Below are 16561 nucleotides of genomic sequence, written 5' to 3'. Positions count from 1 at the left end.
GGGTAACACAAAATTTGGGCAAGAAAGGAAATTGGAGAGACGGCTGCAGTTGCGGGTAATGCTTTTATTAAAGATGGCAATAGCATACAGATACAAAAAACTCACTTAGCTTAATCATAGTCAAAAAGGGGCAGAAGGTCAGGCGAATTACAAACAGGATATGCAAGGCAAAGACAAAATCACAAAAACCAGGGGAAAAAAACAAATAAAAAAACAGGCAAGAAGGCTTGCAACATGGTAACTAGAAATTATGTTTTGAGATTAGCAGAAGTAATTTCATTTCATACACAAATATGTCAATAAATGTTGTATGTGTCATAAAGTGTAGTGATGGCAGAAGGGAGGATGCTAGGCTATAAACTCTCAGTGTTATATCCATAAGGCAGCCCTTCTCTTTTTTTACACAATTCTGACCAGACATAGTGAGTCACTGACTCTATTACACTTCAGAGTTAGACAGACCAACAAATGCAAGTCCTCAGTGGTTTACTTAAACTCTTATAGTGAGCTTGTATGGGGGAGTCTGGAAGCAGACTGCCGACAATAGATAAGAAGCCTTTTTGCAGAGTTGTTGTTGTTGTTTTTTTTATGAAGACTAGAACTTGGAGACACATGAATTCCCTTCACTGGAACTAAGGGGTCTAGCCCCATCATTTTCCAGCATGACAATGCCGTTGTGCAAAAAGGAAGTTCATAAAGACATGGTTTACCAGGGTTGGTTTGGAAGCAATCAAGTGGCCTGCACAGAGTCCCGACCTCAACCCTACTGAAAACCTTTGGGATTGGAACACTGACTTGACCCCAGGTCTCCTTGCCTGGCAACAGAAATTCCCACAGCCATGTTCCAAAATCTAGTGGAAAGCCTTCCCAGAAGAGTGGCGGCTGTTGTAACAGAAAAGGGGGATATTAATATTAATGCCATGCCCTTGGAATAGGATGTTCAGCAAGCACACATTGGTGTCATGGGCACGTGTCCACATACTTCTGTGTACGTTACAAAACATTCATATCATTATACCTTGTTTTTGTATCTCATTTTTGCTGGACAGTTAGTCTAGTGAATTTGTCACCCCAACCATATAGACACCATACACTTTTGATATTTTACTTTGAGCAAAGTATCCCTAAGCAATACATTATATTCACTGACAATATTAACAAACATAAATTTCAGTCAGTTAATCTTTTTCATCACTTCATTTCATCATAATCATATAGCTATGGCCATTCTGAACAATAAAAATGATAGTCAATAAAGGTGGAGCTATGTGTAGCTATAAAATGAACTAATAGAGCTGTATTTATTAAAGTATTATTTGAAAATACTGTATAATAATGACTACATTATACTGTCAAAATAATGTGCTAATTATTCTCATCAATACTTTATTTAAACCAAATTGAAAGATGACTCTGGCTGATTTTATGTTTATCAAAAAGAGAAAAAAAATCGAATATGTTAATCATTCAAGTTGCTACAAACTGCAACATAGGTGTTTTTGTGCTACAAAAAAAAATATGGCATATAACAAAAAAATCATTTTACTAATTGTGATTATTTGTTAAGTAGCATACATATATTAGTTCATTGTTTTATAGGGTGACTAAAGCATATAATACTATCCTACTTTATCTAACATGTTCAGGTAAAGATGCACAGTGACATAAGCACTTTTTTAAGGAAGTAAGATTTTTGCATATTTTAGTCAGTCATCAGAAACACTTGTGATCCTGTAATACAACTTACATAACATCACATATCAGGTTTTGAGGTTTTCACTGAACTTACCATGTGTTTGCACTGAACAGCCTGCCTTTAAAGATTGACCACAACCCCTGTGATGATGGCAGACCAATCAGAATAATTATTATAGTGTTTTAACAATTATTCAGGTAGAGCTTAAGCAGTTGATTCTTGGCTTTCACAAAGCATGTTGTTCAAAAGCTTATTTGTCTTACTTTACCTTATTACCTGAACTAACCCTGTCTAGCCTCCAGGACCATGTTGCAATATACAACAAAGATTGGTTTGATTAGTTAGTCAAAACTATACATAATGAAATGGTGGGACACATGAAATCCAAGAGCAATAAACAAAACTAATCTATTATTTTGTATTTAGTTTTATCTTTTCATCTTTTTTTGGCATTATGTCATTGTTATATTATTTGGACTATTCTTATACACTTGAATGTCTTAGTTCGTATAGCCTATATCATAACCCACTGCTGCAAGCTGCTGTGACAGAAGAAAACTAGTCCTTCATATTCCCCTCTAGTGGATCTCTTGAATTATAACATCAGGATACCAGCGAAGACCTTTAACGATAATAAGCTACTGAACAATTAAAGAATATTTAGTATTCAGACAAATGATGCAAACATATCTGGAAAGCAAACTGACCGTGAAACAAAAGTGTGAAACATTTGTACCATTGCAGTGCCATGGCCTGTGTGCTACATTATGCACAAAAAATGTTCATTAAAGGTTCTTAGATGGTCATTGTAGCTTTTTAAAAAGATACAATGAAAGGAAACCCTGGAGGGTTCTACATTGCACAATTAAGGGTTCCAAAGTGTGGCAAACGAAATGGCTCTTAAATGGAAAATTTTCTCTCTAGAGAGACAAAAAAAAAAAAAAAAAAAAAAAAAAAAAAAACTTTTAGTACTTTAGATTTAACCTCTGTGTTAGAGTGTAGTTTTGTGTTCTATGATGAAGTGCAAAAAGATTTTCTTCTTCTTCATACATACAGTTTCGTCATAAGTGCTTGATCGACCGGGAGCTATCCAAGGTCCCTAAACTGCCTGCAGGACTACCGTAATCCCGCTTGAAGACAACACCAAGCTTTTGGTGAGAAAATCACCTAATTATCGTTATTTGAACCACAGATTCAAAGGAAGGAACTACGTTGTGGGACATAAGAAATAATTAAAAACGTGTTATTATTATTTAGACACATAATTTAGAATGCCACAGTGTGGTTTGACTTTTGACAACATTTTTTAGAAGATTTGTAAGCTTAAAATAATTGGTTTTATTTGCATATGCACTAGTTTAGCATGGCTTAGTTATCTGCCGCCTCCAACACACACACACACACACACACATATTCATTCACTTGTATTCACCCACGCGCTTTGATTGCATATTCACGGCAGCCCTGCAGTGCGTCTGCTTTCCGCCAGCATGTCTACACACCATGACAAGATAACAGAGAGGAGCTGCTGTCATTTTTAAACCCGCAGCATTTACACAGACGGCTCAAACAGTAGATGGCTCTCTTGAGTTTCATCTTGTTTGACTATTGCCAAGAACGTGGATTTTTATTACGTGAAATATGTGTTACTGTTGAACTGTACTGTTAATACAGAAGATTGCTGCAGGTTATTGGCGTAGAATAAAAGCAAAAAAAAAAAAAAAGGTGTAAAAAGATGTGCATCAAAACACTGTTTAAGGATGTGCAGCCTGTTGCTGAAGTTTGCAATCCTGATTTTGTTTGTTAGTGTATGTGTGTGTGTGTGTGTGTGTGTGAATCGTGACATTTTCCACGTTCATTCTGACCTTCTCATCAGTGTTCAAGCTGAATATAATAGACTAACTAAGTCTATGATAAGAATTCTCTTATCTGATGACATGATACGAATATTGCCGAATATTGCCTAGTCAATGTCACATTTTGGGGGATGGGGCGGGGGTTAATATGGGAATGGGCACATTTAGCAAAACATCTAGATTTTAATATACTTCATTTTCCCTTTGAGACAAAACGTGCAAACCACTGCCATGAAATCGGTCCAGCGCACCATCTGTCCACAAGGGATAAGTTTTGGGGGGAGCAAATCTCACCACCATGAGAAAAAAGTTAGTAGTGAAGCATGCATCAGGGTATTACCCCTTCTGTCCCCCAGTTACCCACCCACCCCCCCCCCAACACACACACACACACACACACACACACACACACACACACACACACGCACACACACACACACACACACATGCACACACACACACACACAGACACATGCACACACACACACACATGCGCACACACACATGCATGCTTCCTTTCGTCCCCCTCACTTTTTGCATAGTCATTTTCATAGTGAACTTGGTGCGCGTGCGAGTGAGGCGACCATACTGCCACACCCGGCAAGACACTCACACACACTCACACTCACACACACGCACACACACACACGCTCTTCACGGGAAACACGCGGACGTTAAAACTCCCCGACACGGAGATCCAGCAGTGTTCACCTGTGCTGTGTGTCAGTGTCAGGAGAGGGAGCGGAGAGGAGAGGAGAGGAGAGGAGGAGAGTGCTGGGAGAAGATCCTGATAGGCTGTAATGCTTTCTTGTCCTGGCGATAACAGGTCTGGTGGGATCCTTAGCGCTCAGATGTTATTCATTTCGAACTAAAAAAAATGTGGAGGCGCGGAGATTCATCCCAGAAGTCGGGCAGAGTCGTGTTTGCAGAAGAGCTTTTACACTGCTGAAGTGTGTGTGTGTGACGGCGCACGCAGGTTATGTGGACTCGCGGTGGAGATAAACACGTCGACGTGTGGCGCTTGGACTTTTTCCGCCAGCATTTCTGCCCTGACCCTTAAAAAAAAAAGTCGCTGTTTTTTTTTATAGCTTCGGTAATGAACGGGGACAAAAGCGGGACTCAGAGGGACAGAAAGAGAGAAGAAGAAACAAATCGCTCCGTGTCGTTTTGCTCTGCGCGTGCGGAGGTGAACCCGTTCCGGTTTTTGCCGTCTGCGTTTTTAGGAGGAGGAGGTGGTGGTGGTGGTGGAGGAGCGTGTGTATTTTTTTCATTTGTTTTTTAAGACATGGCAGCGGCAATCGCCAGCGGTCTGATTCGCCAAAAGCGACAAGCGCGCGAGCAGCACCTGCACAGACCGGCGACTCACCGACGCAGGAAAAGCCCGAATAAGAACAAGGGTTTCTGTAACAGCAACCTGGTCGACATCTTCTCCAAAGTGCGAATCTTTGGCCTCAAGAAGAGGAGACTACGGAGACAAGGTGTGAGCAAAATCAGTAAAGGGTGCCTTTTGCTCTCGAAGCTGTTGCGTCTCGGGCACACTTGTGTTTAATTAGACCTGAGAGCATCCTTGTGTAGCACTGAAAGATTCGCCTTATCCTCTTTCAGATTAGAGCAGCTAATTAGGCTGGATGTGATAAGAGAATATATTGTTTTCGGTTTAATTACACTTACTCTTCTCAGAGGCAATACGAGTAGATCCCTTCAGATTTTATCTGACACTTCTTGCTTTGAAATATATTGCTGATATTTTATTCATGCTTACACTTTTCCCCTGCACATAGTGTGTCTGCAAACATCTTTTGGACAACAAGATCCAGGTTTAAGTAAGATTTAAGTAACTCTTACATATGACAGGCTGATTAAAGGCCAAGATGCATTATCTCCTGCTCTGAGAGTCCGGCGATTTTAAGATGAAGCTTTTATTATTCATAGGTCAAAGGCTTTATTTCTGGCCTGATATGAGGAACATTGCATTTGAAAAATGCATGTTGTCTGGTTCTGATTCATTGCTCTGTAAGCGCTTTGAATGATCTGAATTAATTTGTGATTTCTGCCAGACCTAGCTGTTGCTTTCACACTCACATGGTAGTCTAAAACAAAGGTGTTCCCTTAGTATCAATTGGAAAATGCTGTTCCTAAATTTGCTGCTTGGTGGTTATAAACAAAATTGGAGGGTGTGGTTATGACACACATGATTACAGGTGACATTCGCTACTGCTTCTAGTGGACTGGTATGGAGATTACGTTAATTAAATATAATGTATTTGTTGAGAGTGCATTAAACATTATTTCATCTTAACACGATATACTGGTTCTTATCGAATCAAATCAGGTGTTTTTCTTTTGGTAACTATGACTTAAAATGTATAAGATATATTGTCTCTTCCAATTAATATGTTCATGATTGTATATTGTGTGTATATTGAGTAGAGAATTATCAGCATCACTGCCACAGTGATAAGTTAGGGCAACTGTAGTCTAAAATATTTTACAATGTCTGTATTATACTGTCTCAACCTCTTTCTTAGAATTATTATATGAGTCGCTTTTTTCCGGTGAGGTATATCCTGGCCTGTTGCTTTAATCCACTTTTATTATCTTTAGGTAGATCTGTGGCCTACATCACAGGAACATCTTATAAAGCCACAGCAGATGGAAGCTTTGGCACATTGTGGGTGGTTTTGGTTTTTGTGTCTATATCAAGAGGTGTGTGTGTGTCTGTGTGTGTGTGTGTGTGTGTTTGTATCTAAGTGTTTGTCAGGGCGGAATATCATACTGTGAATAATAGACATGACTGGCATGTGTGTGTGCGTGGAGCCTGGGGGGAGAAGTAATGACAGAGACAGGAAGTCATACTATAACAGGTGACGGCCATTTTGTTAAACTCTGACCGTAGTACCCTTTATTTAAGGCAGTGCTTATTGTGTTAACACAGAAGTTCTTAATGGACCAAGAATGTGTGTTGGATTATTTAGCCTGAGCAATGTCTAACGAAGAGGCTCTTGCCACAGAGTTTGACTGAGTTTTGAGTATTTTTTTTTTTTGCATAGAATGATGAATATTTGGGTTTATGCGCATGTCCACATTTGTGTTTGTGTTATGGAGGCTTTATAGGAAGCCATTAATTTTCTACCCACTTGAGCTTTATCAAGTCAATTTAACTGCATAACTGCAGCTATGACAACCTGTCGACAGCAAGGCAGGCGCTATACACAGAGACACCTCATCATCGCTCTCTCACTCTCTCTCTCTCTCACACACACACACATATACACACACACACATATACACACCCTTGCATCCATAAACAAATAACCTCTGAAAATATAGTTGATTTCAGTGCTCTGTCTTTTTCTTACATGCCATGCTACTGAAAACAGTTTACAGCTTGCTATGGCAAGTAAGTCCTAAATTTCCCAAATTACCCTCCTGAGACATGCACATGAATATGTGTGCTTGCTGGCTATACCTGTTGGTATACCTATTTTTCCATCAACATATGTTTCATAATACACAATGAAAGATAAAATGAGAAAGCACTTTTTTATAATACTCAACTGATATTAAAAATTAAATACTTAAATGCATTGCAATGCACTGCCTGACATTAAAGGGATCTGCTAGTTCCTGACCCACAATCGTTTAATTACAGCTTGTTGCTTTATGCAAGGGTGACATAGTGGTATTCAATTTAATTCTATATTAGTGGCTTTCACGATAGATTGCGACATAAAAAAGGCAAGAGGTGTTATAATCTGCACATTCTATGGACAGAAATGAGATATACAGTATTGTTGCAGAAAACAAAAATATTTCTGTCTTAACTCATTATGGCATATCATTCTTATACGCTGCAAATTGCTTGAGTAGTACCTACATGTGGCTTTAGTAGTACCTACATGTGGCATTTTTTTCAATTTCCCTAAAAATACCTGCATTAAAAAATTGGACACTCATCACTTTTAAAATAAGTAAAGCTATAAATGAGATAATAATTAATAATTAATGGATAATCAATGGATAGAGCTAAGACAAAACCCTAGAAATGTATATCTTTGTTTATTAATATTTTGTCTTTCATTACTACTGCTAATAACAAAAAATAAGTTCGATTAAGTCATATTCAGTTACTGTTTTGTGTATTTGTATATCGCCCATCCAGCTCTAGTGCAAAAAATCTATATCCACACTTATCCAAAACTAATTAACATTGTCCAATTAGATTTCTCAAATAATCCATCCTTCTTTTGAAATATAAGGTATAAAGTATATTGTGAGGATTGTGCATAACGCATAGACATTTGACATGTCAGAGGTGATAATTAGTAGTGTGAGGGGAGCAACCATTTGTTGGAATTTGCATGGCAGCAGTATGTGACAGTAATTTTAAAATGATCCATGTACGCAGTATATTCAGATGCATTTCAGTTCCATAGAAGGATTTTTCAAACAGCTAAATAAGACATTTGTCTCATGTTGAAATATTTTTAAATACTTGAATATTCTTAAATACTTAAGTATCAACATTACAAACATTATGTTTCTGATAAGTTTCTCTCACCCTGACATGCAAGGTCAGGGAGAGAGCCTTGCTGTTCTTAGCCTTTCTCTCTCTGCACTGCTTGCATACTGCTGTGCATGTCATAACACCCAACCATCTAGCGACATGTCTGTGCAAACCTGTATTAACTCTTTAATCCTTTAACAGTAGAAGAGTACTAAGATGTTTTTTCCTGTACTTGCCTAGTTGTTATTTTCCTGGTCAGACATGAAAGTTGAATTGAAACCTACTTCACTAAATAAAATTATTTTATCCACAACAAACTTCATCGTAACTAGTAAACATGACAGCTGACACTTTATTACAAATGGAACATCTTATAATTAATAAACAATCTTATCAATGCTGAGATTGGATTACTGTCTGTGTAGTGTTTTCCATGTTCTCACCATGATCGGATTTCCTCCAGGATCTCTGGTTTCCTCCCACCTTCCAAAAACATTCTGGTTGGTGGATTGTCTAGGCAAACTTGTCCCTAGGTGTGAGTGAGTGTGTGAATGTGTGTGTGCATGGTGCCCAATGCTCCCTGGATTGGCTGTGACCAGTACAAAGCCTTTACTGAAGATGAATGAATGAATTAAAAGAATGTTTAATGTTTAAAACAATACTTTCAACACTAAATACTGTCCTAGAGACTAACACCAACAAATGACACAAAAGAAGACAGAAAATGCATTTGTTGTTAGCTCTGTCGTCAGCCAGTGGTTGTTTCTACCATATACATATGTACGTGAAATTTGTACAGAAAATTTGTCGTTTTGAAAGTAAATGCGCTGAGCTGCTGGCTAACTCTCAGTTTTTAAAGGGAATACGGGGAGTTTAATTATATATAATCTAATCACACTTACTGATAGTTTCTTAATTTTAAACCAACCCCTTTTACAAATACACTGCTCTTCACCAGGTTACTACTCACTCTGATGCTAAGGAAAATACCAACGATATGTCTGCCACACCCATGCATGCCAATGCCACAGTTTTCTGCCCTTTTATCTGATTTTCATTGTGTTCCACAAAACATAAATCAAAAAAGCGATATTAGTTCCTGTCACATTAGTCCCTCAAATTCTTACTTACGCACACACACGCACACACACACACACACACAAGCACACTAGTGCATGCATACATGCTATCACAAGGATCCAACTGCATGTGAGGGGTTTCGTATGCCTATTTTGATAAATACTGCTTACATTGTTTAGAATTATGTTGTAGATATATCAGGTATTGTTATTTATTTTTATTGTTATTTATTTTATAGTTCTACTGCTATTAAGTCAAACGATACAGTATAAGCTGGGTCAGGTGGCCATGCAATGCTTAATTGTGAGCAGAACATGGGGTTATCATTCTATATGAGAGAATATAAAGATTATATGTAAGTATTATGCCATGATGTGTTTACCCTAGCTTACTCTGGTACTGTAATTCTGAAAGCAGTTATGCTTGTGTGGTAATTTTATTTATATTACATTACTGCTGAATTCTCAGAAGGTGTTAATTTTCTGTAACAGCAACTCTGACAATAGTGCTGGCTGTAAATAAATAACAGATGAATAAGTAATAAGTTTAAAAAATTGTAAGCATTGGCAAATTGCTTAAAGTAAATCCCTTCAAGATAGTAACAGACCTACTCCTGTGGATTATTTTCCTATAATAGCATATTGCGTCATGTTTTATTCTTTGCTTATAAACCATAAGTGCAGGATTGGAAGTAGCTACATATCAATGTATTCAGTTTATATCTATGTATTTTAATATGTTTTTTTTTAACTCAATGAACATAAATATTAATTTTATCCTAAGATATAACAATCAGTGCTTGATTGCAATTTGAGCCAAAACCACACTTGAACAATGTATTAAATGTCATCAGCAACATATTGTCAGTTTGAGTTGATGAGGAGGCATGCTTTCCCATGTCGGAGGAAGAGAGGCGGCTTTAATGTGTGAATGTCTCATTTGTACACCACCACATTTCTGTTCGGGAACTACAGCAACAACTCCTGATTGCTTATTGCACCTCGGTCACACCTAGTGACTTTCTATATGTATCAGTTCCATCCCACCTGTCTCTTTCAATCCTTTTTTGATTGTGCCTCAAAAATGGCTTGATAAAGGTTTAGTAGTCTGTTACAGATACCAATATTTCATTTTATAATCTAATGAAAGTGTATTAGAAAAATTGTATTGAAGTTTTTTTTTTTTTTAATTTAATCATACCCATAAAAAACAATGTTATTTTAAATAAACAGAAACCAATTTATACTACAAAATCCTACACATTTAGTAGTGGCCCCAGTAAAATTATATCCAATATATTTAAATGCAAAATCATCTAATAATAGCATTTCCACTCAGAGAGATTACAAAACAGATTACAAAAAAGTTACAATTAGACCACACAAATTCATTTAACTGTTTAGATCCAGATGTGTTTCACATCATATCATAATTCTGAAATATAAATGCATTTATTTAATTAAGTTTTCCTAAAGGTAAGTCATTCATATAGTATGTATGAGAAAGTGGTACCACATCAGTTAGTAAGGCTGTCGCCAATTATATTGTCAGTGGGTTCTATTTATCATCTCCCTTCAGCTGTGAGATTTTTAATCTAGTGTTTCATCAGCACAAGCTCTGTGGAAAAACCAGACACACACACACACACACACACACACAGAGCACTTGGAGATCTCTTTAAAATGTAGCCATTCGCCAATTACATTGTGTGACACTGCATGTCTCTGAAATCTTGCCATTTCCTCTGGCAGCACTAGAAGGTCGTCTGAAGGGCATCTGAATCAGAGGGCTCTTGTTTGCTCACTCGCTCATTAATGCCGCCTGAAACAAGCAAAAGCTTAGTTAGTAGGTTAAAGGTGGGTTCGTAATTTTCTGATGATGAGTGAAAGTATAATGGAGAATTAGTAGCATGTTGTAAATGTTTTTGAAGCTTAAACTATTCTTTATTATTCTAGAGAATTATTGTATACAGTGTTACATTGTATTTAGATAAAGGTATAATGTGGTAACATTTGAAATTGTGAATTAGTATATTAATGTGCTAGATACTGATGTATCAAAAAACATTATTCAGTGTTCACTTTGAAATAACCTAGAATTGTTTATTTTTTTTTAAATAAGGATGCATACTTTTTGAAGAACAAATATGCCAGGTGAAAATCTGAGATTTGGGTTTTTTTTTCATTATTTTAATAAACTGTTGAAGACCAAAAGAAATTCCTTTAACAGGTCCACATAAAATATCCTAAAAGCATCCCTAACCAAAGAATACTTGCCCTGCTACTATAATTGTTCTATGTTATTGTATGTTAATTTATATAAACGTAAAGTTATAATGAGATACTGTGTTTTTTAATAGTATTGAGTCATATAGTGTGTAGTTATCACACTATGAAATCTTCACACTATTTCACCCTTAGTGTAGTTAAATACTGACCATAGTTGCTCAGGCTTTTGCAGCGTTGTATCTCACATGCTTTGATTGCTCCAAACATGACAAGATATTTCAAGTCTGACACAGAAAATCAAAGGGTCCTCTTGTTCCTGCATCATTGGACTGTTGTACTGCAAACAAAGCTGTGCCTGTATCTGTTCAACATTTCATGATCAGCCATGACATGACAGGAGACAGCACTCTCAAGCCAATTCCTTCTTTTGTCTTAAAAGACAGATATAATCCCACACACCTAGGTAGACGCAGAAGAACACTCGAGATGAAGAGATTCCCCAGGATAACCAAGACATATTTGTTAAAAAAATAGACAAGAAATGTCTGTTGTAGAGGACAGGAAATGGGAATCCCTGATACGGTCTCCCTGGCAACAGTCAGGATGAGGGAAATCCTAGACAGGAAGAATGTCTCCATAGTAACAGACTGTGGGTGAGGGTGGGGCTGTGAAAGGAGCCGGGAAACTCTCCATGGCAACAGAGCCAGAGTGTGACACTGGAATGATTCAAGATTCCTGAGGATTTTAGTGGATATAATCATAAAAAAGAAACATATGAATCAATTAGTTCAGCACTTATATCCCTGTCATTGCATTCATTATGGCTCACTGTAATGTGATGTCATATACCATTAAATAGTTATCATCTCCTTAGCAGATATCCTCATTTCTTACATTAAACAAGATAGAAGTTAGAAAAGAGATATTGCTTTTAAAGCTTAGTCCGAACACACACACACACACACACGAGGTGTGGTCTGGAAGAAAGTTAATTAGTATAATGTGATAGTGCTAATCTGATTTTGAATCCTGGTTGATCACAGCATGTGGCACTGAAGGCAATCTGCCTAGTGGAGGGAAAGAGAGGGAGAAGTTGTTCTCAAATTTATGTGAGGAATGTTCCTGTACATCTGAAAGTGGGTCACTGCCATCTGGAGTGTGTAATAGTATGGGGGTGTACAGTAGGTGTTTGGGTTCTGTCAAAGACACTTTGTTGAATGGGATTCCCTCACCTACATAATCCAGAGAGGAAACAGTGAGTTGAAGTCAGCAGTGAGTTGAAGAACATTAATCTTTTCCATCTGTAAGAGATAAACTAAATATTATTGACCATGGCAAATACATTTAGCATGTACAAAACAGACCCCCTACCTTTAGTCATAAAATGTCATATAAACAAGACAACACTACTTTAAAAAAATCTATAGAGTAGTATTTGTATGAAGGGATTCTCATTTTAAATGTACCTTTTAGGCTACACACACACACATCATGATTATCCTTGTGAGGACCCTTATTCATGCAATCTAGCTAATTGGAACAACAATTGGAATGGTGTGTTGTGGTCAGTTGAGACCAAAATCATCTTTTTGTCTGTGCACAATTTAACTATTGTTTGGGCAAAAATGGGAACTTCATTCAGGGAAAAAGTGGCCACTAAAATATTATGTTGGATCATTTAAGCTTTGCAAGTGTTTTGTTTTGGAAATTAGTCCCATTAGTCCAGGGGCTCTTGTGAAGATTAATGGCATCATGAATACTAGAACTTTTTAGTCCAAAACCTTGTTGCCTCAACAACATACATCCAAATTTACAATAATTGGTTACAGGATCACAAAATAATGTCAGCCTTTGGATTCAAATCTTATCGAAAAATTGTGGCCAATTTAAAAAATGTAAAGCCAATTATTAAATACTATAGAGTTAAACTAAAAATGTTGCCCATTTAATGTTATTTAATGTATAAACTATTTTTGCTCAATTTAATGAAGGGTGCCAATAATTCTGGAGTTGAATATATAACTATATAACTCTAACGCAGATATCCTTGTAAGGACAAGTACAACATAATCCACTGCCATTGCTACATCAATATGACACACTCATACTGTATATATCCATTTCTAATATCCTATGTCCTGCTATTGGTTGCACCTATAACTCCTCCAAGGTTTTGACTTTAGGGCTATAATGCATCCCATTTATAAGCTGCCATGCAGAGAAAATAATAATAAATATTGCAATAGGTGATGTAAGACAGCTTGTCGAATGGAGTACTCACAGGAGGTCTGTTCTGCAACATGATACTAAATCCGATATCTGACTCTGTATAATGTGATATTTACTTTGAATGAAATACTCACAGGAGAGCTGTTCTGCATCATGGCTGTAAATCGTCTGATATTTGACACTGTGTGGTGTGATATTTATCTTCTTTTGTTTTCTGTTTTTGTCTCTCTCTTTCTCCTGGTCTCAGATCCCCAGCTCAAGGGCATTGTGACCAGGTTATATTGCAGGCAAGGTTACTACTTGCAGATGAGCCCAGATGGATGTCTGGATGGGACCAAAGATGACAGCACTAACTCCTGTGAGTTCACTTTACAAGTATTATTATGTATTATACTTTTTTTTTTTATCATGCATTACACTTTTACTCCCTAAATGATGCTTTGACAGTCTGTCATATAGCTGTAGAATAAATGTGCATATGGATCTACTGCCCATTCAGCCACAAGAGCACTAATGAGGTCAGGCACTGATGTCAGGTGAGGATGCCTGGTGCATTCAGCATTCCACTTCATCCCAAATGTGTTCAGTGGGGTTGAGATCAGGGCTCTGTGCAGGCTACTTGGGTTCTTCCACTCCAACCTTGGCAAACCATGTCTTCATGGCCAAAGACACTGGCATTGGCACCTCAATTTAGTATCTTGTTGCTGCATAGATACATAGGTTTGTGCACAATTAATATTCAGCACATGATATAAAAAAAATGCAAAATAATGGAATGTGCCGGATCAAGTTTTTTATAAGCTGTCAAATATGATTAATGTGATAAATATAACTATTACTATTTATGCACCATGTAGTAGATTCTTATTAGATTTTATTTCAATGCTTGCTATTTTCTCATTAGTATCAACTTTTTTATTTAAAATTTTTTATATATTTAAAATGGTTGTAATTTTAATTTTAATTTAAATCCTTGCTAAACCCATCTCTGAATCTGGTACTTTCCTGCCATAAATAATTGCATAACTTTTGAACTTAAGTCGCCAGTTCTGAGTACAGCCCTAAATGTCTGTTGTGGACAAATACTTATTCTTGGTTACTTGGTTGCTTTTCTCCTTCAACGGCTTGGTGATACAGGTAACAAAAGCATATTTTGCACTTCATTCTGTTGCTTATCTCTTCAGCAATGTTCAACCTCATCCCAGTGGGCCTTCGAATCGTTGCTATCCAGTCTGTGAAGACAGGACTATACATTGCTATGAATGCAGAGGGCCATCTGTACACATCGGTGAGTAAAGCATCTTCTTTGCCTTCTTGCTTCATTCTTATGCTGTGATTTATAATGACCAAAGATTCTAAAGATCAGTTCTGCTGTGTATTGTGCACGGCTTGTATTTTGTAATCACAATTTCTGCAGGAATTTGAAGATTGTAATAAAAGCTATTAATGAGTGGCGGGATATACAGGCAACCGCAGAATTAGAATTTTTAAAGTAGCATGATATTTTCCAGTTTATTTCACAAATACTTTCACGCACACGTCAACATTTGTTCAAAGAATAAAAGCACTGAGTCTCTTCCTGTAATATCTAACAAGGTTGGAAACACTTGTAGAATGATCTTAGACTCTTCTATGCAAAACATTTCAAACTCCTAGTCTTAGGATCAAATATGTGGACTTCCGTCTTTAATTCAGACCCCAGGTTTTCAATATGGCTTTGGGTCAAAGGTGTTTGTATCACACGACTATTTCTGTATGGATTTGGGTGTAAGTTTTAAATAATTATCTTGTTTAAGGGATCCATCTACAGTCATGTTTTAACTTCTTGGCACAGTCAACTAGGCTGTATATCCAGGTATATAGTGGAATTCTTGATGTCATTAGTTGTGGTTCCAATCCGTTATTGGACTTGTTTAGGTCGACACTGTGTGGAGTCATATACTGTGTTTGATCAACAGCAGAGCTTCTGGAGATTGAGAGCAATTAAATATAGATTTCTTTCAAGGAAAACAGTTTGATTTCATAATTCTTTAAGGGTGTCAATCATTTTATTTTGTCAATAATTTTTGTTTTGAGATGAAATACTATTTAAATATTAAATACTATAATTTCATAAATAAACAGTCTTAGGATTGTGACTTTGGGTAGAGGAAAGTTATGAAGTTTTTGTGACTGAGTGGAAAATCAATGTGTGTAATGCTTATTTTATATTCAATTCAATTCAGTTGTATTTATATTGTGCTTTCACCAGTGGTCATAATTTCTGCAGCTCTACAGAAATCTTGATATAAATATAATTTAAATTTATCCAATCATTTTTGTGAATTCTCTTGAAGGATGAAAATATTTCTTGAGTTGACTGTACTTACAAAGTACACTATTGAGATAGCACTTTGAGATTTTCTTAGCACTTTGAGATTTTCTTTAAAATGTAAAGTGCTTTATAAATAAAATGTATTATTGGATATTCACTGCATGACAGTATGTCTTTGTTACTTATTCCTGTAAATGGTTTGTAAGTATTGTCTAGATCTAATTTCAGGTATATCTGACTTCTATAAGCTCAAGATAGCATATATACGACTTGGCACATATGCACCCATGCACACTTGGGGAAAAATATGCCTGTATTTGTGGGTGAATGGAAGTCTGGAGCCCACATTGATATCAACGATTTATATCAGTGCAAATCTCAAGATTTCAGGAGCGCCATGAATAGTTCTGATCTGTTTTTCCATTGGACCATAATGCAGTACAAGGGTTGCTGTAATTTTAATGTATACATGCATAGATTTTGGGGCATTCATGGCTCATTTGGTCTAAATGTATTTGCCATACATATTAGAGAATCTCATTCAGCAAGAAATAGTATAGCTTTTCATGTATGTACAGAGATACTGTATGTATTATGCATCAATAATGGACATATGGACAAATGGATGGATATATGGACAAAACTTCCTGT

At 36.7% G+C, this 16561-nt stretch overlaps 1 protein-coding gene across 3 annotated transcripts in view; it reads left to right on the top strand.

Moving 5' to 3' along the window:
* LOC113537750 (fibroblast growth factor 14) overlaps nucleotides 1-16561 on the top strand; it is a 65971-nt gene that overhangs the window by 36414 nt on the left and 12996 nt on the right. Inside the window, exons 1-3 of one of the 3 annotated variants that reach the window (XM_026932383.3) lie at nucleotides 2662-2850; nucleotides 13844-13954; nucleotides 14781-14884. In XM_026932383.3, coding sequence (XP_026788184.2) covers nucleotides 13903-13954; nucleotides 14781-14884 — 156 coding nt within the window. In that variant the 5' untranslated portion in view covers nucleotides 2662-2850; nucleotides 13844-13902. Of the gene's footprint in view, nucleotides 1-2661; nucleotides 2851-4042; nucleotides 5031-13843; nucleotides 13955-14780; nucleotides 14885-16561 lie in introns of those variants that run through there. The other 2 variants (XM_026932382.3, XM_026932381.3) reach the window with 2 other exon arrangements.

The sequence above is a fragment of the Pangasianodon hypophthalmus genome, chromosome 26 (genome assembly GCF_027358585.1).
Source record: "Pangasianodon hypophthalmus isolate fPanHyp1 chromosome 26, fPanHyp1.pri, whole genome shotgun sequence".
Lineage (NCBI taxonomy): Eukaryota > Metazoa > Chordata > Actinopteri > Siluriformes > Pangasiidae > Pangasianodon > Pangasianodon hypophthalmus.
Note: the sequence above shows the minus strand (reverse complement) of the source record. Positions and strands in the feature narration are given on the sequence as shown.